This window comes from Gymnoscopelus microlampas, assembly GCF_963454915.1.
Source record: "Gymnoscopelus microlampas genome assembly, chromosome: 4".
NCBI lineage: Eukaryota > Metazoa > Chordata > Actinopteri > Myctophiformes > Myctophidae > Gymnoscopelus > Gymnoscopelus microlampas.
Genome location: NC_139941.1, coordinates 41,365,239 through 41,390,993, shown reverse-complemented (window position 1 = coordinate 41,390,993; position 25,755 = coordinate 41,365,239). Strand labels below are relative to the sequence as shown.

Sequence of the window (25,755 nt, the reverse complement as noted above, 5' to 3'; positions counted from 1 at the left end):
GATATTATGAAAGAAAGAAATGCCTGTGCTTTACTTTGCCGATACAAAATGATGGCTTGTTCAAAGTGGATTGTTACTGTGAACACTGTTATTCAGTAAATTCTTGTATCAGCTCAAATCTGTCTTGTGTTGACTTCTTCCCATAACAACACAAATGATTAGCAATGACGTGTCATTGTTAAACCTGCAATCCATCCATATACATTACTTTTATGTCTTACCTGGGATTCGAACCCCTGTTTCCCACATGTGACCAAATCTCTACCACTCAGGCAAGAGGAAATCCCTGCATGTCCAGAGAAAATATTAGGGTTGTCCGATATTGGCTTTTTTACCGATAACCGATATACCGATATTGTCCAACTCTTAATTACCGATACCGATATCAACCGATACCGATATATGCGGGGATTATTGTGATTAGGGTAAGCTCAAATTTCATATCACACACACCATATACAGTAAGAACTCCTGTAACTTATTTATAAAGCAAAAAAAAAAAAAAAACGATACCGATATTTTCCCGATATCAATTTTTATGCTAATATCGGCCGATAATATCGGGAGGCCGATAATATCGGACATCCCTAGAAAATATTGCACCTTCAGTATGAGCTCTGTGCTGTACTACTTGTCAAGTGTCCTACCCGACACCATGGTCTCTAAAGCAGTGTTACTCAGACCCATTTTTATGGGTTGTGAGAAAATAAAATGCAATTCAGAAGATTAAAAAAAGAAAAGAAAATATATTTTTAAAGACATTCAGAAATAAATGCATAGAAAACAAAAACACTTAAGAAATCGAAATAGATAGCTATAATAATAGCTATCTATATTAGCTATTAGCTATAAAAGCTATTTTCACTAAATAGGGATTAAGTGGTTAATTCATGGTGTAATTCTAGGCTAGGGGAATGTTAAATAGGAGGAGTCAGACGGAGGTGCTAATGTACATCCTCTCAGTGGGGGCTAGCAGGTGAACAGATAGGCTAGGGAACCACAGCAGTGGCAAGCAATGGGAGGAATTAATTGGCATAACGACTAAACTGTGAGAAAACAATTGTAAAAAAGAATTACTAGAGGATCTAGAATAGAACCCTGGCCGATCTTGAGCAACTAAGAACATATAGGGTTTAAGTGGTTATACTGTCTCTCAGTGGCCAATGTCTTTCACGTGGGTACCCTGGGAATGTCATTTGCCTACAGCCCTGAACCACCATGACTACCATGGAGCTCCTTTTCCTTTCAAAAGAAGGTTTTAATGTAAGCTCTGTGACCACAGGACCTTGTGGTCTCACAGGACTATAAATCGTGTTAAATCGTGCCAAATGAGAGGCACAAGAAACAGGGCTTGTGACGTCATGCATCGTCTTTCATATTAGATGCATATTTAAGTACATGAGAATGTGTTGGCAGCATCGCCCTCCTTCAAACCTTATTAAAATGCTAATGAGACCCACCTGCTGTGGGGCAGCAGAGCCTCCCTCGTTAAGCCTGTCATTATTGTTGCGGTGGACGATACGGAGAGGTGGGACGCAGCTTCTGGGGAGTTTTTTTTTTTTTTAGAGGGGGTGTCAGAGCTGGGAGGTGACACAGGTCCTCGCCGTGCTACTTGAGCACAGGAGGCTCAACCCCGTGACAGCACTCTATGACAGGCCCATGTGCTGCTGTTCCCTCGGCTGCTCCCCTTGCAGGGCCCTTGGAACAGAGTGGGGGAAGGGCCCTGCTTTTAGTATGCACTGGAGCGCCTGAATGGAATCTAAACCACATCTCCTTAACACAGAACCAACATTCAGGAGCCAGTGACAGAAAATGACCATAAAGCAAATTTACTACCAGGCAGAACTGTTTTGTGCTGCACTCCCTCCACAGCCTGGGCAAAGCTCATTTATATCCATATAACGAGGTGCAGAGCACAGAGCTGCCTGGGGAGAAGGAAATGGTGGCATTAAGGGAAGGGAGGCTTCGTGCTGGAAAGGCGAAAAGGAACACCAAGGAGACAAAAAAGGTCAAACAAACTACCCCTTTTCTGAGGGCACATTTATTTTTCCACGAGAAACACACAAACATGCAACAAGGTCATCACAATTCAATAAAGACTGATAGATTAAGAAGCCCTTTATAGTTTAATGTCTCTCTATATCAGTTTGATACATCTCAATTCCTCTTTGTGAACCATTTGTTAAATAGCAATATGTAGACATTGTTGCTAAAGAGAAATGGAAAGGTAAACTACAAAATTGTGACCTCACAACATCAATGCAAATGGGCACTTAAAAATGCAAAACATTCAAGATGTTTTAACATGAAAACCAAAAGAGCAAGGAGAGGCAGCAAAACGCTGTCGCATCCTCCTTCTCTTTAAATCAAACCCTATAAAGTGAGAGATCTTGTATAATTAAATGGAGTATGAGGCGATCCAAAGTGTTAATCAAAAGAGGAGACAGCATTTGTTGTCTTTCAAACACAAAGGCTATGTTATAGACCTCCTCATATCTTGGTTAACATGCACCTCTAGGAGAACATTACTGTATCTTTAACCCATTAAAACCGGGCCGTGCTTGCACATCTGCTATATTTTAACATTTTAGTAAAATCTTGAAAGAAAACTACGGATTTACTAAGCATTTGTAGAATCGGCCTCAGGTCTTAATGGGTTAAAGGACATCGGAACCTAACATTGTGGTGCTGGAGGCATGATCAGCAGTTGTATGCTCATGTGCACGCACACGCACACACACACACACACACACACACGCATACACACACTCACACTCACACACACGAACAGACAAGCATACATGTCTGCAAAATGTAATGTAAAGTGGTGCGGTATGCATTGGAGACTATGAGAATACGACAGTAAAGTAAATCCTTTATATGGATGGAAGTACACCTTGTTATCAGCTGATGTTGTCCCACATTCCACTTCTAATAAAATTATGCTATGGAAAATAGTATGGAACATATCAGAATAAGTGTAATATAACAATGTGGCATGTGAGAGTTTCCCCCAAAAAGACATCAAAAATATATATATATGTCTTCTAATATAAAGCCTTTGAACAGCCTTGGATCACTTCCCCTTTGTTTAGAAACTGAGAGGTAGGCGCCCCATGAAGAAAACACCCCCATTGTCATTTGACCCCCAACCCCCCCCAAAAAAGCACCCTTTCTTGCTACACATAAATTACGTATTAGTTCTCTCACTCACATTAAATTGCATAAACACCATTCCTCTTCTTATAGAACCACCAAGCGAAGAGCACTCTGCTGTATACTTTGTCCCTGTACACACCTGAAAAGTCTAACGGGCCGGCACCATGGAGTACTCCATTCATCCCACTAGATCAAAACATGAGAAGTGAAGAAAAAGAAAAAAAACATTTGCATTTGTACAAGTATTCTTTGAAAATGGAAAATTCCCTGATAGACTGGAAGCATTCTTTCAAGCTCTCCCATATAAAGGGTGTCAAAAAGCTGTGAAGGAGAAAACTTGAAAAATGACCACTGTTGTCAAGACCTGGGCCAAATAGCAGTTGCAAAATACCTTCTTTTTTTTAAATGATTTGTTTTATGGTCCTTGGGTGCCAGATGGGTGGAGTTTGTTACAGAGGACAGTACAATGACTGCCAGCTAGTTTAGACAACTGGAAAGTAGACAGTATTTAATAAATAATAATAATAAATGTGTCCCCTTTAGTTGTTGGCCAAGTGCGTTTGCACATACCTGGAATTTGTCCTCTACAACCCATCCTGTAACTATTAGGAACAGTTTGCAACTATTGAACAGTGTTTGGGAAGCAGTCGTGGTTCGGTGTCTTGTTCAAGGACACTTTGGCTGGGTCCAAAGTCATTCTCTCATTCACTACTCCCTACTCCATACTTAAAAGTTTAGAGAATTCTATGTAGAGGACTATACAGTGAACTCATCTGAACCCCCCCCCCCCCCTCCAAAAAACAAACATTTCAGACATTATTTGGGTCGACATTACCGATGTCATTGCTGTTGCGTGACAAATAAACGTCAGCATTTTTTTTTCAGCCCAATGCTGAAAGCACCTACAAGCAACTATATGGTATACTGTAGTGTTTGTGATTTTAGTGACCATCGTTTGTACCCAACGCTTCGCGATGCATTGTGGGATAAAACGTCCTTAGCAATCAATGTCTGTTCTTTGTTGTTATGTCTGTTTGTAAAAGACCAAGGACCACAATGGAAATAAGTCCCTGACTTTACTGTGTTTTCTTATCCTTGACGTGTTATTTTATTTGAATTTCTCTTTTTTAACATAACGGACAAAAAAATCAATCAATCGATCATAAGATGAGTCCACTATATAGGGTATAATATTTCTTGCTATACAGTCGAACACCACTTCAAAATTACGTATAATCACCATATAATGCACAATATAGTAAGTAGCCTTCGGCACTAAGCGAGCAGGAGCTGGGGATCAAACAGTGAACCTTCCAGTTCCCAAATGGCCGCCCTAACTCCTGAGCCACTGCCGCCCTTCTTGAATGTTAATTCGGTAGATTTGCCTATGATTGCCAACTGAGCTGATAATATTTGAATTGGTCCTCATGGTGACGCCCACCCATCTGATACTCCAGGCAGTTTAACCACTGAAACCCTATATATTTCATCGACCAGGGTCCCCAAGGAGTCTATACTTGGTCCCCTCCTTTTTCCCCCTCCACACAAAATCTCTTAATCAAAATAGCCGATCCACAAGCTCACAAGACATTGCAACGCGCCGTGAGCTTAAGTAGATCTGCGATTTCTGCTGAATATTTGCCTATTATGACAAGCCATGCTCAGAAGAATAGGGACACTGGGGTTCAAGTGGTTATAGAAACACTTCACAAATGCTATTGACCCTGGTCTTCTGTTTTCAACTTCAGTTTGAACAGAGATCGTTGACTGCACCCCACTCTGTGGTTCTGAACAAATAAAAAAGATAAATGGCCTGTTTGAGAGGGAGGGCCATCTATTCATGCTGCTAAAGCTCCCCCAAACAATAATAAAGACACACTTACTGTACTTATTGGAACCCCTCAGGGGATCGACTACACAGATTCTACATTAAGGTAACGACAGCAGCATACGCTAAGACTACTGGTAATATAAGACGTCCATAACATGTCATACATATTTCAACAGTCCCTGACAATACTGACAAATTAGTATTTGCCAGATTTTCATGTATTCATGTTAATATGTGCCTGTGTTTAGATATGTGGGCAAGTTGATGTCATTATATTTTCTATATATAAGAGTATAAAAATAAATTAAACTTACACCATAGACTCAAATTGAGCTTGAATTTAAAGGTATATCACATCTGCAAATGTACATTGTATATATTTGTCAAAGCATTACAAGCCATTTTATAAACATCAACTTAATAAAGCAAAACATCAGATGTTGCCAATACGACAGAAGACATTTTCCAAAAAATTAAAGGACTGATTAAAGAAAATTGCTTGACTCAAAGTGCTACGGAAGACTATGATTCAGTCCCAAATATTCAACACCCACAACCCACAACCGGGCGCCTACGCTATAAACTTTCAATATCCTTTGGAATGCCAACATATCTGCTCATTAAAATTGATCATACACATTGATGAAGAATTATAGAGGCAAATAAATATCACAAGCCTCCCAGTGAGGAAACCTTACAAAGAAAAAATAATTCAGCTAACAGGCATATAATCTGAAGGGGTATGAGGGCTAAGGGCGTTGAAACATTCACATCCATCTACATTCTGGAACACCATTCCCATGGTTTTTACCCAGAGCCCATCTGCTACTAAAGTTGATGGATAGACAGACAGATAAATGGACAGATATAAATCAAGCTCAGATCTGATAACCTTCAATGAGATCACAGAGAGAAGGAAGGGTATCTGTCCAAAGCTGCACCAACAACCAGCACTGAAGGCCCAATGCAGCACGTTATGCAGAACAAGCCCACCAGAGGCTTGTAGATCACAGGCAAGCATGAGGGCAGCTGTGGCTAAGATGGATCTCCGAGGGGGACATGGTTGTTCTTTGAGAAGGGAGGATGTTGCTCTCTCTGACAAGCATGTTCAGCTTTTCTGTTCCAAGGACTTAAACTGGCGGCATATAAATGCCACAGAGCATGCGTATGCACACAGCTCAACCCCCAATGTATGGTGAGCGTGATAGATCATACCAACGCCTCAGCTTCTTTCAATGGGAGAATAATAAGGCAGACTTTAACAGAGGTCAGAGTCGTCAATGTGACAACAAAACAAATGAGTTTAACCTTGGAGGGCAGCAAATCCCCTTTCACTGCCTCAGCTCTTTTCAGTTCCACCAGTTTTTCAACAAGCATCAAACTGATTGGTAAGATGCTTGTTTAACCTTTTTCATGTTTCCTTTCAAAGGCAGACTACAAGGTTAGCCATAAAACATACGCTTGCCTCCAAACACTAATATTTAATCTCCTTCAGCTCTCTGCAAACCTAGCACATGCAGTACAGTAATAAATCTTTGACTTGACAGAGTCATTGAACAATGGCATCAGATATACTGGAACATGGCACAATGGCCAGTCAGTGATACAGACTTAAAGTCAAATTACTATCCACCCAACTCACACTGATTACTAATTCAAAATCCAAGCATCTTTCCATCAAATGGCACACTAATCAAGTCATTTAGAGAAAGATACAGGTAAACCAACAAGTATTCCAGTCAATTCTTGATTACTAAATTCCAAACATTTTCTACACACAAGCGAGCAACATTGTTGACTGACAATGCACTGCTCTGCTGTTTAATAGATAGACACTTCATTAAATATTACATATCTGAAAATATTCCAAGATACAATCCTCCTACAATTCTCAGGTTACGATCTCAATTTCAATTCATTTTGCACTGGTGTGCATGGACCAAATAAGTTGCACATGTCCCTTCCCCGTGACACGGGCACACTATTGTTTACCCCTAAAGCAGAGGAAAAGGTTCAGCATGCACTCTGAACAGGGTTTATGCAGAGACTATATGTACCCACAGGTAATGCCATCAACAACATAATTTCTCACCATGCTTTCACACTCCTCTACTCTACAAGAACATTTAGCAAGAACATCAATGCTCAAGGCATTGATGGAGAGAGACAGTGGTGGAGGTGGTGGTGGGGTGGGTCTTAGGTTTTTATGTAAATGCAAAGAAACAGCACTACTAAAACCAAATCATTAATTGAAAACCCATGTCTTTTGCTTTACATCCATCGCTGTTATTATTGCCCATATATCTGCAGGGTCTGTTGTTTTGGGTTTAAGCTAAGACCGTTCTCGGCTGCATGTGGGCCTGTCATGTTGCAGAGTGACCTCAGTAGGAGGCGGATGTTAGGGACAGTGGGTGGAGCTCCACAGCTCCATACCATCTCAACAGGCCAGTCAGTTAGTCTGTCAGAACGTCAGTCAGTCCTTCAGGTTATCCTCACCCACTCCTTGGGCAGACAGCTCGGTTAGCACATTGTCCAGATACTTGGGGTCCGGGTAGCCGTGACCGGTCAGGTTGGAGCCGAACTCTGTCTTGTGGTGTATTTCGTTCCATACGACTGTGTCTGACTCGCCCGTGGTGCTGGATGTGCCAATGGTGAAGATGAGGCGGCGATCCCAGGCCATGATCAGAAGCTTCAGAACCTGAAGGCACACATGAACCAGTAATGATGACAAACTATTTTATGTGACACAAATGGGATTTTCTTCAGACTAAACAATAAAATAAATGTCCTATCAGATTTGGCCCACTTTCATTATATGGTGGTCATATACATATCTGAGATGTAGCCATGTCTCTCTAAATTAGAGGTCTTCACCGCTTCAAAATGACGGACCAACCCCTAATGGACCCGGAAGATTTGTTCAGAGGTTTGGTTCCGAGATATTATGATAAACAGACCCATGACCCGTGGTACAGGTCTCGGCTATTATCTCTGGTTTTCGGTTCAGGTGGCCCCGTGAAGACCTCTACTCTACAGCAAAGTGGGTTGGGACATACAGTAAAGTGTATTAGAGATACTCTATGTGTTTGGGTGATGTGGTACGCTGTAGCAAAACAACACAGCAAAATTAGTTTTCGTTTTCAGAATGCACTGAGCAGCTGAACTCAGCTCAAATCGTTTTACCTTAGGGGTGCGATTGGATTACAAGCTCATAAAGCTGAATGTTAATAAAGTGCAGGTAATCATTTCAGTTGACATTGACTTCTGTAGCGCTTCAGCAAAATCTCAAGGTGTGCCTGGAGTCACCCCCAGGCATACTAGTACACCCTCACTTCATCACATACACTAAGAACTACTGATATAAATCATGCATAGAATATTGAATTCAAATTGAAATTAAATTATATATTATTTATTGTGTGCTGCACAGTAAAGATGGGTTATAGATGAGGTTTAAATCGAAACAAAGTACTTTAGAGTTGCAATCTGGGATTTATTTTAAATGAATAAACTTAACTGTATGATAGTGATACTTGAATAGTCGTGGAGCCATGTTTTTAGGTCAGCCTTAAACCTTAATGTTGAAGTTAAAGCTTCCAGGGATGTTGGTAGAGCATTCCACTGTGTTGTGGCTGCAATTCATTTTGCGTCTTGAACTTGGGGGGACAAGGTCAGCGGAACTCCCTCTGGTGGATGAGCATCCCCTACACTCAAGTGGTTCGACAAGTACTTGGGAACTGCTCCTTTGAGTATCTTGAAAACCAGACCCATTGAGAGCTGGGAAACTCGTTCTTCCATCTTGAGCCATATAGCCTAATTAAGTGGTCTGAGGTTAGGTGAGACCTGGGGTGCAAGATGAGAAGCAATCTCACTAGCTTGTCTTCAGTGGCTTGGCGATGCTAGTGTACCATGAGGTGCAAGCATAGTCGAAATTACACTGGATGAGGGCTCAGAGCACTCCTATTGATAAACTAGGAGATCCTGCCCAAAGATCTTGTTCTTTGATTGTGTTTCGTGATAACTTTTGCTGGTGTTGCCGGTGTCTAATTTGCTTCCTTATTGTAATACAGGGGTATTACAATAAGGGGTTACTCTCGGCAGCTTAAATTATTGTGGTACGTGACACTAACTGATGGATACATTTGTTATATGGGCAACAATGGGAGCAATAGAGACGGCTGTGTCTCTGAGGACCTCTCAACCTACTGGCTGACAAGTAGCCCTACCCGAATCTCAAAATCCCAATATATCCCATGTCCAAGCGGGGATTACGTCTGGAATGAGAGTTAGATATTTGGTTTCCCACACAGGAGACCCGGATTTGAATCCCAGGTGTTACATTTGCAATTACACTACCTCTCTCCGTCGGGAGAGGACGGGAAACTGTGCATTGTAGCTTTAAGTGTAAAAAAGGGGAAACTAACTGATCACTGTATCACAAGTCCTATATGACTCTGTTACAGCATACTGGTGAAGGTTATAGGTGATTTTCCTGAATCAATGTTAACTCCATGAAACACCATTGCATCAAGCCTTTTACATTAGGTGTCAAGAAGTTTATAAGTCATCTGCTGGTTGAGCATCTAGGCTTACCTTTCTGCCTTTGTCGTTGTCAGGGAGGTAGCAGTGTCGAGGGAAGCCTCTAGCACTGAACCTCTTGCCTGGGTTGGGGTGTTCAGTGGTCTATAGGAAATAGGAACAACAAAAACAGTCATAACTTTTGTTTACCCCCTTTGTCAATTAGAACTTCATTATAGAGAAAATGCCAACAGCCGCCTCGAGACCAGCCTACGGTAAATTGACAATGAGTTTTTTTCTTGTGGTGGTTTCTACTTTCCATCCAAGCCAGCATCGGTTGAAAGATACTTTATGTACCCAACAAACTTGCTTTCAAATCAGAAAATCTCAAACTTCTTTTTATTTTTCTCTTTATTTTTTTACCAGTTACAGTCAACACAATTTGGTGTAGAAGACAATAGTGTGTTCACCTAATGTACTTTCCTCTACAGTACTTCATCTATACATCATGTCACACCGTACAGCTATAGAATGCTTAATGTACTGTACATACAGTATTTAGAGTAGTGTGTATACTCTTTTTATCCCTCTATGTGTCTGGTATGTCAGTATGGTCTATGACACTAGAGTTAGTAAATATGTCTCTGCATCAGTTTCATTAAGACAAATCCTTCTACATCCATTAACTAATTACATTGAATTTTGAATCCGATTGTATTGTTTCAGTGCCGGAGATTATCTCTACACAGACGGACGTATGGACACATAGACGGACAGACATACGGACGGACATATTGACGGACGGCCAGACGGCCACGCCTTTGGCCTGGCGGAGACAACTAAATATAAAACAATAAAGGGAGAGAAGGGAGACCAGTTCAAATGTCCTAGGGTCCTGCTGTGCTGCACTGTTGAGTGGTCAGACTGCCACAGCCGTCTGTCCCTCTCCCCTGGGAGTCTAAACCAGCTCCTCTGGTATAAAAGGTCACTTTATTGACTTTATTAAATATTAGCTCGGCATGTCAGGATGAAATATGCAGCTCTTTCTCTCATCTGCCCTCTTCCTGCCTCTTTGAGTGCACAGAGAGGAAGCTGTGATCTCTACTCTCTTCAAGGAGAATAATATTCTACTTGAAGAGAGTAAAGATCACAGCTCACCATATTATGGTCATTGCCATGTGTTTTGCCAAATGTTTGTATGAATATATCAAAGCATTAATACTGATGAATGAATGAATTCATACGGTCACATTCATACTATACATTGATACTGTTTCACCAGAACACCTCACCTTGCTGTCCCTACAATTCACAGATAAAGGAAATAATCTATTTAACAACTGCATGTGGCAGCGAGGGCATGGATTTACCAGAGGACAGGCACTAGGTTTAGGGAAAACTGTATGGTATATTTTTGGCTGGACCAGCAGGCCAGCTCTAGAGATATGTATCTCTTTGACTGGCTGGCTGACTGACTGAGTGATGAAGTTACAGCATTGGTTGGCAAATCGCAGATCTATCATCCTTCCAGACTTTTCTTTTTTATTTATGTTTTGGGGCCGTTTCTTTTAGCCTTTATTGACAGTGACAATGGAGAGAGACAGGAAATGCGGAGAGTGGGGGGATGACAGAAAATTGCAAATGAATATTTGATATAGGCATTCACATTATATACACTACCACTGACTAACCCTCTAACGGCCCAGAAATGTGCTAGGTTTCACCGAGCCTCGTTTATGGAGGCAAGGCAGTACTGACCTGGATACCCGCAGGAATGTCATAGACGATACGGATGGTCTTGGACTCTGGGTAGCCAGGCAGGCAGTGAGGAATGACATGGTACTCCATCTTCCCAGGGGGCTGGGTGCCTGTTTTCTCCCCATAGATTGCTTTGCATGTTGGGCACTGAAGACTTCCATCCTGCAAAAAATACAAATAAAACATGCGGTATACAGTACAGTATAATGTATTTATAATGTATCAGCTGGAAATACCTCATTAACTTTTGTTGAGTGGCATGTTGCACAACACCTTTTCACCAAAGCGTAAATTAGGATTAAGATTTTATGTCTTGGATCCATTAACCAACTGGGATTTAATGAATCCTCATCTTTGATTTGCTTCAGCTGGTTTCCTGTTTGATGTTCTCAGAAGTTTCACCTGCTACCGTTCCGCAAACTCTTGATAATAATACTACTATTAAAATGCATTTTTTTTATTACATGAATGGGTTTTGATGCCAGAGTTGCAAACTCAAAGTTCAATTTCCTGGCCGGGTCAAACCAAAGACTATAAAATTGAACCAATGCCCCCTGCTTGGCACTCAGCATCAAGGGTTGGATTGGAGGCAAGTCCCTGCGACATACTTGCGTCATGTCCAGGGGGTGTACCATGGCTGGGGCATGTACTTGTACATCAAGCTGACACACGCTACTGCCCTATGGGCCACACAGGGCAGTAAGGTGTACTACTACTTGTGCTACAGTAGCTATGAAGATTTTGTGCATCCATATAGTTTGAGTGGATATACTGCCTTGAAGTGATTATGAAAACTTTGGCTTTCCCTTGAAACAGTAGGAGGGCTTTCTTGGCAGATAGACATCTTTGATGTCTATCTGTCCTGTCCTGTTTGTCCTGTTTTACAGGAACTGTTTTGCTGATAATTTCCCCAATGGTGTCCACATGGAACAAGTAGTTGGAGGCTTGCCACTCTGGAATCTCTTCCGTGTGGCCTCCTTGGTGAGATAGACAGTGCGTTCATTTTTTATCCTGTTTGACAGGAACTGTTTTGCTGAAACTTTTCCCTAATGGTGAGTCGACTCGTCTTCCACATGGTAAGTATTTGGAGGCTTGCCATCCTGGAATCTCTTCCGTGTGGACAGTTAGCTCATCTTTGATCCTGTTTGACAGGAACTGTTTTGCTGAAACTTTTCCCTAATGGTGTGTCTTCCACACGGCAAGTAGTTGGAGGCTTGCCAGTTACCACCCTGGGATCTCTTCCGTGTGGCCTCCTTCAGTAAAGATGGGAGATAGTGGTCATACACTACTTTGATCTCCCTATACTCTTTCTTTAGACTTGCTGTCCAGTGTGGCTGTGAAGTGATCAGCCTACTGGGCACATGATGGTTTTCCCTGTACCACTACCATTCCATCCATAAGAGTTACCTTCTTAGTTTACAGGGGATAACCATCACTGGTAGTATTTTGTGGTCGCTGGTTAGCATCGCCAAAATCATCAGTAGTCCTCTCCTCTCCTAGTTGGGCACTTTCTTGAGTATGGTCATGAGCTGATCTTGTCTGTGCATAGCAGGTCACCACTCACTGTGAAGAGGGCACGCACGTGGGCGCTGAACTTGGCCAATGGCTTCTTTCAGATTGATCTCTGGTTTCAGCTTATTTATTGAATCACTTATGCCAATTATGCTAATGACAAAGGGTTGCATGATGTAGTTATGGCAAGGTAATAATGTCTGGACATGTAAACATAGACTTAGAGTCTATGAGAGTCTGAGATCATCTCTCTAAGTTGGAAAAAGTTAAAAATGCAGTAATGTCCTGATTTGTATCGTATTTTTGCATAGTTTATGCAAATTATGCTAATGAGGAGAGGTTGAACGATTGCACCATGGTAATAGAGGATATGCGTGTGACATCATCATCAAACCCGGAAGTTATGCAGGAATGCCTACTGAGTGTCAAAAAAATACTTTCTGGCCTTGACAGCCCATGCATCCAAACAGAAAAGTCATATCTGATTGCATTAAACAACATTAAACAATGTTAAACTCGCTTTGCATGTTGCTTTGCCACTCGATTTGCCACTCGATGTGCCATTCGCTTTAAGCATGCGCATATCCTCTATAGATTAATTTCTGGACATCACAAACATGGTCTTAGACTCTTGTATTGCCTTTGCTTCTAAGTTAATTAGAAGCAAAATTATAGCGATTTCCAGTTTTAGCCAATAATTAGCTAATTATGTAAATTACGCAAACTAAACACAACAGTAGAAAATGGAGATATCTTTATTTGACTTTCTAAGAACCCCAAGAATCAAAATATACCATTCAACAAAGATAAATAAGTGACACAATTTGATGGATAGGCCCCCTGAAAAGTAGGCGTGGACGATTTTATGGCCAGGACGTCATCCTTTGTAAGAAAGGCCCACCAGATGCACCTCCTGGCCAGAAGACGGCGCTATTGTCAATATAAACAAGCCAAGCAAATGGACTTTCAGATACATTACTGTGGACTTTTGCCAAGTTTTATATATTATAACTTTATTTGGGTCCTTTAATTGTTTATATTGGTTATGTAAGGTTTTTATTGTTGATGCCTCAACTGACACCTTTACTTTGTTTTACTTGAAAATGTTTTATTTTAGTTCGTTTTTATTAGTCTGTTATGGTAAAGACTTTTATTTTGAAACGTCTGAAACAGATAGGATGTTGACCACTGCATTGTGTACTTTTAGCGCCTCTTTGCAAATAAACACGTCAGAATGAATGAATACAACAAGAGAGGAGCATGTCCATGAACTAACCAAAGGTTTATTTTGTTTAAGCACCTGGCTAAGGGCACAAGGTATAGTTTATTATTGCTGCATTGTGTTGTTTGCATTTCTTGTCACTTTCTGTCCATTGTGGATTCAGTCACCAAGTTAATAGACTATTTTGAACTCATTCTACTGATCTATTTTAGAGAAGCCTCAGTAACGTCAATAAATAATTAATTAAATAAATAAACATGTGTTTGGATCAGTAATTCATATAACAGTGCATGGACTAAAATGTACATTTCATGTTTGCTAAAAGGAGATACACAAATAATAACTTACATTTCATTGTTGTTGGTTTAATAAGATAAAAGCTATTTTCTTTGTGATTAAGATAATTGATATTTAGCTATTTCATATGTTTTGCACTCTAAAGAGAGATTGTCATTTTGGTTTAAAAACAATTTATGCTGAGTAATTGTAACACAGGACATACTGTCAAATGTTTATTGATTGGTTTGTGCCATTTATATTTCTTATAGCTTTAGGCTATATTTCATTATGGTTTATGATAATGTGTTTGTCACTAGTCATATTGGTAATGTTTGAGATCCATCCTTTATTAGCCAGGGTTGCTTACAGTAAGCATTTATTTTGCAGATTGGTAAAAAATGGTAAAAAAAAAAAACTTCCCTAACTATATAGACGAAGACCCTTGCTGGTATTTTTTTTAAAGAATGGTTTGACATTAACATCTAATAAGTACTATAGTTGTAAAAATGGCCAAGTATTGATTTTATGTTGGGAGGAAATCATGATTGATCATTTGTCCAGTAAACTGGACGTCATGCATCACTCGCTTTATTTCAACTACAATTGCTACCACTCTTTGCTTTTGAAAATGCTTCATCTGCAGTAACTTTTTAAAATGTATTCATGTTATTAGAATGTAACCTGCATTATTTGTACCAAATATATATATTTTGTGCATCATTATTTACATTACTTGAGTAACAGTTTGTGTCAATTTTATATTTTGTAGAGTGCAGAGCATGATAGGAAGGCCTGGTGGAGCAACTATCATAATATTATGACTCAAGTGAGGATGATGCTAGTGGCAGTGGAAGGATTCAGCAGTGCCAGTGACAGTGGAGCTGACACTGATGGATCTGTATAATAATAATAATCATAATAATTACACCTATTTGATCCCACAGGTGAAATTCAGGTTTCAGCTTCACTCAGCTGATTGCTCAAGTGGTCAGACTTGAGTGAAAACCAAACTGGGTGATGGCTGACTGAAGTAGTCACACATGGCCTGAGTCAAACTAATTGGACTCAGAGTGCCTAACTCTGTGTCCAATTAGTTTGACTCAGGCCAGGTCTAGCAACTTCAATCAGCCATCCCCCATCCCACACAAACAATAATACAGCTCCACAAGGAGCTGTATTATTTCAATGAACACTTTCTCCAAAAATAACAGAAAATATCTCTCCAAACAGTGTGTTAAGAGCAAGAACAAAGTGTTTTTTTCTTGTCTACAGACACATAAAAACACTTCCTGACTCAGGTTATCATAACTCAATATATATAATATATAATATATAACTAAATATAGGTGGATGATGATACGTTTATAGTTCCCAATGACTGGTATCCTGGCTCATAAGGTTACAGTTTACAGGAAATGCTGAGATTCAGACCTGATCAATCTTATAACATAACTCAGAGCCAGGCGTGGCCAGTGCCAACTACTCCCATCAAACTGCAAGTCATCACAAGTGTATCTTCTCATCTTGTAATGACACTATAACAATGTCTGGCTCAAAAGCTTGTATCTACCTTATTGCCATTGTTGTACATGGCGACCAGGCACAGCAGATGGTACATGTGACCACACTTGCCAAGTTTGCCCACCAGCTCTGGCTTGATGCCTTTGTGCTGCAGGACACCTTCATAGCCCGATGACATAACCAGCCTTTCCATGCAGATGGTACAGTCCTGGCAGAGACAAAGATATAATAACAAAGATATATTTTAGTTTACTTCCTATATGTTACGGTCCTCCTTATACACACCGGGGGCATTTTTACGTAATTCTTTCCATGCGATTAATTAACCTGAAAATATATTTGGTACTGTACATTCACACAAATCTTACATGGTAATAAAGTGGCACACTTTTTATTCCGAACAAGGTCCATTTTACACCATAAATTAAGGACAATAACTTGTTGTTAACAATGAATAAGGCATCAACTATATGAAGAGAAATACTCGCTGGTGATTTTCATATAGTTTCTTTGTCATACCCCCAGTGTATGAAGATGCTTAAACATTTTACAAACATTCCACAAGCAGTTGGATCAGTGGCAGCTCCTGAGAAATCTTTCAGGGAGGGGAGAATTTTGCGACGATGGCCAAAGAAATAAGACATTGTGACCCAAAGAAATACATCACATACTGTATACACACATGTACCCATATACTGTATATATATATATATGTGTGTGTGTGTGTGTGTGTGTGTGTGTGTGTATATATATATATACACACATATATATATATACACACACATATATAGCTATAGCTATTGAACTTGACATTGTCATATTGCATTTTATAATGACATTTACCTATGTGCAGATGCTACAAATATGTGTCATGCATAGCATGGGTTAGTTGTAGATCATGTGACAAACAGGAAGGTACATGGGACAGAGACCAGATTCTATAGGGACACATATTGGGTGTAACAATTGTTATGGTTGAGTTGAGGTCGGCCCTGGTCGTGTGGTAGATAATAAAGAATGTAAACTGAAGAAGCTTTGTGCCATTCCTTGATTCAATTCAATTCAGGTTGCACTAACTAATTAAAGTAATAAGATAGGCACACAACAATATGGGTTATTTTTGTTTGTTTCATCTCTTGCAATTTCACTTGTTTTTATCCTGTATCCTGTGTGAGTTCTCTCTCTTGAAGATGTATTTTCTGTTTAATATAGAGCTGCTGGAGAGACCCAATAAAGGAAGAAGACAACTAAAGGTAGGCATTCTGTTCTTCTATGTGCTGCTACCGGTCACTGTCTGAACAGTGTTTCCACTGTTTGGATTCAGGTGTTTGCTTTCTTTTGCTGTTGTATTGGGGCCCAAAGGCGGAGTGGCACATCATTTTGGCTTCCAAATCTGACCCTAGCATCAAAAGCCCACACAATTGAAGAAGGCTTGATGAAATAAAGAGGAACTTGGCTAAAGGTATCACCGCTGTTTTTTTGTGTGTAGCTGCTATCTGTTATTGACTGTGCTATGTTGTACACTAATTTGATTCACTCTATTGATTGGGGCCCAAAGGCTGGGTGGCAATGAATCATGTTCATTGACATTGTTTATGGCTATGGAACTGAAGGCTGATGTTAATATATGTCTGTTGTGTTCTGGCTGCTGTTGAAGATTTTGAGTTGTGACAAGGTGGCTCTTCTGATCACATGATTGGCTGAGTGACATCACCTCTTGGTGTGTACTATATACTCCTCTTGGTCTGTATTCCAGTCCCTTTCACAACACTTGAGGCTAATTTCCTCATTCACGGTCATTTACAATTTGTTTTATGTAAAAAGGTTGTGGTTGCTGTTCAAGCAAGAGGTTTTTAGCTTAACATGACATGCACTGGACTCAAGGAAGCGTTCAGATCTGCTCAGATTTCTCTATTCCTATTAATGTTGTTTCCTACATGTAGCTCAGTCGATGGGAAGTGTATCTGATACTGTGATTAGCACTGATCCTGGCACTGGCATATTGGACAATTATGTGGGGTGGGGGTGGGTTGGGGTTATCTTAGCCCCTTTCGGGACCCTGTTTACCTTTTTTGTATTTGGGAAGGCGGTATCCAGGGTCCCTTGACGCTCAAAGCACTCTCTCTCGTAGTCGCGGGTACCACTGTCTCGTCTCGGGCTAATAGCTCGTCGCTTGGAAGTTGCAGAGATTTCTCAAAGGTACCAAAAAGAGCAATACTAAACCGCGGTTAATCTGCATTAATGCGCTCGGATCGGCGCTGCCGTTTAACATTTTTAATCATTTAGTAAAGCTTAATTTCCTCTCTCAAACAATGCTCCACTTCCCATGGCCCGCCTCCCCGCGGTGACTGACAAGCTGCGCGTCCTACGCATACCTCTATGGTCCTACGGTACTGCCTCTGATTGGCGAGCTCCTACAATCACAACGCGGGGAGGCGGGACATGGGAAGTGGAGCAGAGTGTGAGAGAGAAAATTAAGCTTTACTAAATTATTAAAAATGTTAAACGGCAGCGCCAATCCGAGCGCATTAATGCAGATTAACCGCGGTTTAGTATTGCTCTTTTTGGTACCTTTGAGAAATCTCTGCAACTTCCAAGCGACGAGCTATTAGCCCGAGACGAGACAGTGGTACCCGCGACTACGAGAGAGAGTGCTTTGAGCGTCAAGGGACCCTGGATTCCGCCTTCCCAAATACAAAAAAAGGTAAACAGGGTCCCGAAAGGGGCTAGGGTTATCTATATCAGGGGTCTTCAACAGGGGGTCCGGGACCCCAGGGGGTCCTCAGAGCTACTATAGGGGGCCCGCCAAATCTTTGTGTGATAGGATTTAGTTTTTTTTTTACATTAACCACTTGAACCCTAGAATTCCTTTTCTGAGGGGAACATTAGCCAAAAATAGCAGATCTACAAGCTCTCAACGCCTCGCGCTGCGAGGCGTTGAGTGCTTGTAGATCGGCTATTTTTGGCAAAGAGGCTATAGGTGTAGAGGGAAAAAATAGCAGACTAAGTAAAAAAAAACTTTAATCTGAAACACAATTTTATACAACATAGAGTAGGGGGTCCCTGCTTCATCTCTCTCTCAGCTAGGGGGTCCTTGGCCTGAAAACGTTGAAGAACCCTGATCTATATGCAACCATGAATGTTTTCATGCTAAAAGTGTAAATTGCTAATTAACTACTGTAGCTCAATGCCTCCATGCCACTCGGTTGAAATTTCTCTTAGGTGTGCTTATAACAACCTGATGTATTTTCATCTTGGAGGGAGAGGGGGGGGTCTTACAGTAGTTGTTGATAGTAAGACCTAGTTTGTTTTTTCAGCAAAGGTTTGGATGATGCTGATGTAGCATTAATTTATTGTTTGGGGATGGGTGCAGGTGGAGGCATGTGTGAGAGAGGGAAAGATAAAGAAAGTTTGACTGTGCATCTGACTTGACTTGAACTTAATCAGTCGGTACTGTGTGTGTGTGTGTGTGTGTGTGTGTGTGTGTGTGTGTGTGTGTGTGTGTGTGTGTGTGTGTGTGTGTGTGTGTGTGTGTGTGTGTGTGTGTGTGTGTGTGTGTGTGTGTGTGTGTGTGTGTGTGTGTGTGTGTGTGTGCGTGCGTGCGTGCGTGCGTGCGTGCGTGCGTGCGTGCGTGCGTGCGTGCGTGAGTGTGCATGCATGTGTGTGTGTGTGTGTGTGTGTCTCTTCTTACCTCATCTGGGGCTACTTTAATTTTCTCGGTGTATCTCCTCACCACATCCTCTGGGTTTTTCCCTGTAGTAATAAAACACAACATTAGATAGATGACCACATGACCACAAAAGGGCCCAACACATGCACGCACGCATGCACGTTGTCCACGCACGCGCACGCGTCCACTGAGGGTAACTTTTATGTGGGTAAGCTGCACTGACTGAATATTGAAGAAATAAGGCAGGAGGAAGCATTGAATGATGGTTGATTCATTGTCCTTTGAACACTGCTGAATAATGACTACATCACTATGTACAAGAAACACCATCAATTCCACTGTACGCTCATTGAACCACATCTAATAGCCATATAAATACCCATGCTATAACTGCAGCCCTACTTGATTCTGATGGTGTGTGTGTGTGTGTGTGTGTGTGTGTGTGTGTGTGTGTGTGTGTGTGTGTGTGTGTGTGTGTGTGTGTGTGTGTGTGTGTGTGTGTGTGTGTGTGTGTGTGTGTGTGTGTGTGTGTGGCTGTGTCCATGCTTACTAATTGTGTGGATATGTGTGTGTGTGTATAAGTGTGTTGCGTTTTGTTCTGTGGTAAGTGTGTGTAGCCTACAGTATGTGTTAACACATTTTTGTTTGTTAATGAGTATTCATGCTAGCATTAGTGTCTCTCTCTCGCTCTCTCTGTCTATCATTACCATGTGAGAGCACGATGTTGGAGAGGTCACCTTCAAACTGACTGACACACAATGCTGTCCCCATGCGGTCCTGTAATCCCTGTGTGCAGCCAGGCTAGCATGAGTGAGAACACACACATCACACACGCACGCACACATACGTACAAATACACTCCCCTAATAGCGCTATGGCTGGGCGGGTGGTCTCTCCCCCCACACACGCAGTGCTTTGTTTGTTTGTTTGTTTCAACTACAGAGACAATAAACGGAGGCATGCCATGCATAGTAGAGAGGACATGGGGATAGCGCGAGACCAGAGAAAATAAATGTGTGTGTGTAATGAAAATGTCAGTGTAATGAAGCAAAGGGGAAAGAGAGGGCATAGATGCATGTAAAGGTAGACTGAAGTAATGGAAAGAAAGAAAGCTTGTGGATGAAGCGATAGAGAGAGAGACGCACGCACGCACGCACGCACGCACGCACGCACGCACGCACGCACGCACGCACGCACGCACGCACGCACACACACACACACACACACACACACACACACACACACACACACACACACACACACACACACACACACCGTATTATGCATTTTACACTGTTGCTCTTGATGACATCATTAGCTGGATCAAAGGCCTGGTGCCTTGCCAGCAGCACGCACAACACAATAAGCCCAAATCTGTCCTCTCGCTTACAGTAAGCAGAACACCACATTTGTCATACTGTACTGTATGTGCTCTCTTTTTCTTCCTCCCCCCCCCCCCCCAATTTGTCATTCTCTATATTACATTTACAACCTATCTTTCTATCGCGCTCTCCCTCTCTCTCCCTTCACCATAATTCCTCTCTCTGCCAGGGCTGCACTCAGCTGTGCTGCTGCAGAGTGCACACACATTTGGCTGCTGCCTCCATTGATCCGTCCACACACAGTGTCATCACCCCCACAGCGCTTGCCTCATAAGTCTGCGTGTCTACAGTACAATATAGCGCCAAGCTCTCGGGGAGAAAGAGCACCCAGGGTTGACTGAATCGGAGGACAAGCTGTGGACAGGCACAGTGGACAACAGCCTCGCTGATCGATTAGGACAATGAGTCCCCTGGGAGCCACATACAGCAGTGGTTTCCACGGCATTCATCAACCTGGACTTATTTAAGCCCGGAGAGACACATCTTCAGCCACAAAATCCGTCCATCACACCAGCTCCACCATTTAATTACGCTTCCTAGTGAAACACCTCTGTCGATGTCCACTGAAGAATGTGAAATCTATGAATGTGTTGAAGGAACACATATACCCATGATTCAATGTTAGTGGTTGTTATATATTTACCGGTATCTTCTTGTTGGGTACAGTCAGTGTGGTGCTTTTGGGTCAGGGTTAGGTTCAGCTTGAACACGTTTATGGACCTTATACACTTCACAGCCATTAGAGAGAGCAATAGATATAAAAAAGTATAAACACTTGTAGGTCCCAAACAAGCACACCATGGAGGCCTCCATCTATTGATTAGTTCCTCTGGCCACTGAGTAGACTGACTGACTCTCCTCGTTTTCTTCTTTTCTCTGCCCCCCCCCCCCCCCCCCCTCCCCTTTGACTGACTGGCTGACTGACTTTCTTTCTTTCAAACTAGTCCAGCTGGCGCATTTGAAACGACAGTCAAGCAGTTTGCTACACCTGACACCTCCCCTTTCCCTCTTCTTCAAAACTTTTGGCCTGGATTTGGCTCCATACCTATCTCCTCCTTTCCCACACCCCAACCCAGCAACCCTCCAACCTATACTGTACCTCTCCGGAGGTGCTTCTTCTTGGTTTTGCGGCGGCTGCCATTGACGCCTGGTACTGGCTTCATGTCACTCTTGTTGATGGGAGGCGGGTGCAGGATGGGCTTAGGGGCACGGGTCAGACACACTGGCAAACCTGCTGCACACATCAAGATGCCTGTCATACCTTACACATACATTCAGGCATTTATACACACGCATGGCACGCACGCATGAACACACACGCACACACGCGCACACGCGCACACACACGCACACACGCACGCACACACACACACACACACACACACACACACACACACACACACACACACACACACACACACACACACACACACACACACACACACACAGCAATTGTTATAGAACAGTAACAAAAAGAACAACTGGGTTCAGTATTATATAATATTTCACTAGGGCTCTACTAGTGCTCTACTTTTCAAACAACAACAACTAATATGCTTAGCTGCTGTACACACACACACACACACACACACACACACACACACACACACACACACACACACACACACACACACACACACACACACACACACACACACACACACACACACACACACACACATACATATATATATATATATTTGTAAATGTATATATATATATTTGTATATATTTGTACATGTTTGCTGACCTGCTAGCGCTGGGTGAACTGGTCCAGACCCCGTAAGGTTCTTCACAGGGAGGGCTGGAACCCTGTCAGGAGAAAGAGGAAAATTCAATATAAATATTTAGAATATTTACTACAATTTAAGTTGGATCAAGAAAATCATCAGCCAGCTCAAAAATATATCTAGATCTAGGACGTCTCTTTAATCATTAGGCAAAAAGCCAGTACATAGTTAACGCTGGAAAAAGAACCAAAGCCCATTGATTTTTCTACATTATCTGACCACTAAAGTGTTCTCTCCTTATGACCAGTGTTGAGTTTGAAAGTAATTTATTACCAATTACTGTAGATGTAACTACTTGAACCTGAATGAATTGTTTGATGTTGGTGCAGAAGTCCATTAGCCACTCTAATGGCAGAAACTATACCTAGGCTACTGCACACATCTTGTAAATCAAATTTGTCAACACGTTTGTCATCATAATAAAAGCAAAGCCTTTTGTTTAGCCACTTGAACCCACTGGTGACCCTATTGTGGCCTGTCATGAAATGCAAACAAATCTGTGAAAAATTCTATTCCCCCCTTCATCCAGTGTCAATATTGGAGAATGCTAGTTATTCCTTTCATATCCCAAAGATGAAAAGAAAAACACTAATCTGTTGATTTATTATTCTTGTAAAAGAGAAGCACTATGTAGTAATAAGTTCAGTTGTCCATTGTGTTCCTGCTGTATCACTAATGGTGGCAAAACAGGAACTGAAAACTGCTTAGTGCTTGTTAGTTCCGTTCTGCAAGCATAAAAAAGAAAGAAAAGACACGGAGTAAAATTAGTCTTGTAGTCCACCTCAGAGGACACAGACAACACCAGTGTTGCCAGATTTTGTGAGAGAAATAAGCACCCAAGTCTATGAAAACAAGCCCAAAAGAAGCAACTAGGCCACATGAGCACTTTAAACCTAAATACTGTATCTACAAGTTCACAACGCATACCGTTGTGAGCTTGTAGATCAGAGAGAGATTTTCAGATGGGGGTTAATAGGGACAAATACATATAAATGTGGGTGTCCTTGACATGAAACAGTTTGAGAACCACTGGTTTAAACAACATCAAGGAAGAAGCCCAAATAAGCAACTACACTTTAAAAACAAGCCCCCCCAAAAAAAACGCAACCCACAACTACCAATATTTACAAGCGACTTTACAGAAAAATAAGCCCAAAGTCGCTTATAGTAAGCAGACATGGCAACACAGACAACAACGATGAGAAGAGACAGCTTGACTCGTGTACAGAGCACTGCAGTGGAGCTTGATTCAGAGTGACATTTGGAAAGGCTTGCACGCAAACACCACACAGGCGACAGACATTGTTTTTCCTTTTTTCTTTTACCAAGACCTTTAAAACAGGAAGCCAAAACACTTGGGTCATTAAAATGTGCATCACCGAGTCCATTTCCAGAAACCAAACCCTCAGCTCACCCCACACCCAATTGAAGGAGACCACAGGCAGAACAGAAAGGAAGAGATGGTACAGAGTCACTTGAATTGCAACTCATTTCAATTTTATGTTCAGTCTGGATTTCCTGATCAAATCACCCATAATATTATTTTCAAATACAAGCATGCTTATTTGGCAACTCTACATGTCCATGATTTGGTGCATGTGTTGGTGAACTTCTGCACCCTAAACTGTCAAAAAGCCTAAAGACAACTCAAACTGAGTTGAATGTCGGATAGGACAGACTTAATAGTCTCTAGGGGAAAACTGTCATGGACACATACAGTAACTGCTGTTAAATTACAATGACAACAACATGCAGACATTAAGGATGCTTTCACACCTGAACTGTTTGGTCTGTCTAAAGGCCAAACCACACCAATGCCACTAGTCGCAGCTCCTTGCAACAAAACAGTTTGAAGGCCATGTCACACCAATGCAACTCCTTGCAAAATGCAACTACTTGCAACCATTATCTCCAATGGCAGTTGCAAGGAGTTGCATTGGTCTGGCCTTTAATCAAACCCTGGAACATTTCGTCGGATAGTGTGATTAGTATGGACTGGTGAGAAGGTCATATTAACCAAACTCTGGTTTGCCTGAAAACGTGGATCTCGGTTCACTTCCATGTACACCAGGTTTTGGTTAATTGTAGCTGAAAACACTATTAAAAAAACAACCCATGTGTAAATGATTCTAGTGGACATATTTTAATAAAAATGTACATTCTATGGTTGGGTCTAACTAAAGGTCAAATTAAATCATTTCTATTTGCACAAATCTGCTACAATCCTTGTGTTCACTGACTGTGCAGAGACCCATAGCCATGTAGCTTCTCAGCAGCACCTTACAAATCCCCTATCAGGCAGCCACTTTGATATACGGCTCTCTGTTCCTGTGCCAGGGGAGTCTTTAAATAAGCTGCCAATAAATAACATAGAGCCATGTGGCCCGACTGTGACTGACCTGTGTCATCATCTTTCATGAGACCCACACAGTTATAATTCTGTGTTACTTTGATTTTACTGTAAAGATGAAATAGTTTACCCCTTTCTATTAGTCTTTCCCTGCCATCGAATCCCATCGTAAGACACCCCTTAGAGACATCTTAACCATTAGGTGGCCTTTATTTTATTTATTGTATTTTTATGGCATGCCTCTATAGGAGGCAGTGCTGTCTAGAAGAGTGTCTATGTGTGTCTGTGTGTAGCTAATCTAACAAACCGCAGTGTGTAAATAATCTCACTAACCAATCAGTGCCAGATTTCTTGTGCACATCTGCAAGTAGGCCACAGAGGCATTGATAGGATTTATAAACAAAAATTATATATATATATATATATATATATATATATATATATATATATATATATATATATATATATATATATAGCTGAAATGTAAAACAGCACCAGTGGAAAACATGTTGGATTAAGAAACAAGTTGACTGGTTAATGGTGTGTCTCAAGACATTTTTGTGTCTGAGTGAGTGAGTGTCTGTCTGTCTGAGTGAGTGAGTGAGTGAATTGTTGATGGCCAAAGATTGGTGAACCACAGTCATGTGATGATTTGGAAACCTTACCCTCCCATGGGTATTATTTGTTCTCAGCCAAGAGATCTGATTAGTCAACGGCAAATTAGATGCAATCAAGTTAATTCACATCTGCTGTGCATACTGTG

General features: G+C 41.4%; 1 protein-coding gene across 4 annotated transcripts in view; it reads right to left on the bottom strand.

The window, feature by feature from the left end:
* Positions 1–2,009: 2,009 nt before the first annotated feature.
* dtx1 (deltex 1, E3 ubiquitin ligase) overlaps positions 2,010–25,755 on the bottom strand; it is a 67,277-nt gene continuing 43,531 nt past the window's right edge. Inside the window, exons 4-11 of one of the 4 annotated variants that reach the window (XM_084054154.1) lie at positions 22,603–22,664; positions 21,952–22,113; positions 19,492–19,553; positions 15,850–16,008; positions 11,267–11,428; positions 9,584–9,673; positions 7,487–7,688; positions 2,010–3,345 (exon numbers count right to left, since the gene is read on the bottom strand). In XM_084054154.1, coding sequence (XP_083910280.1) covers positions 3,338–3,345; positions 7,487–7,688; positions 9,584–9,673; positions 11,267–11,428; positions 15,850–16,008; positions 19,492–19,553; positions 21,952–22,113; positions 22,603–22,664 — 907 coding nt within the window. In that variant the 3' untranslated portion in view covers positions 2,010–3,337. Of the gene's footprint in view, positions 7,689–9,583; positions 9,674–11,266; positions 11,429–15,849; positions 16,009–19,491; positions 19,554–21,951; positions 22,114–22,602; positions 22,665–25,755 lie in introns of all 4 variants that reach the window. The other 3 variants (XM_084054152.1, XM_084054153.1, XM_084054155.1) reach the window with 3 other exon arrangements.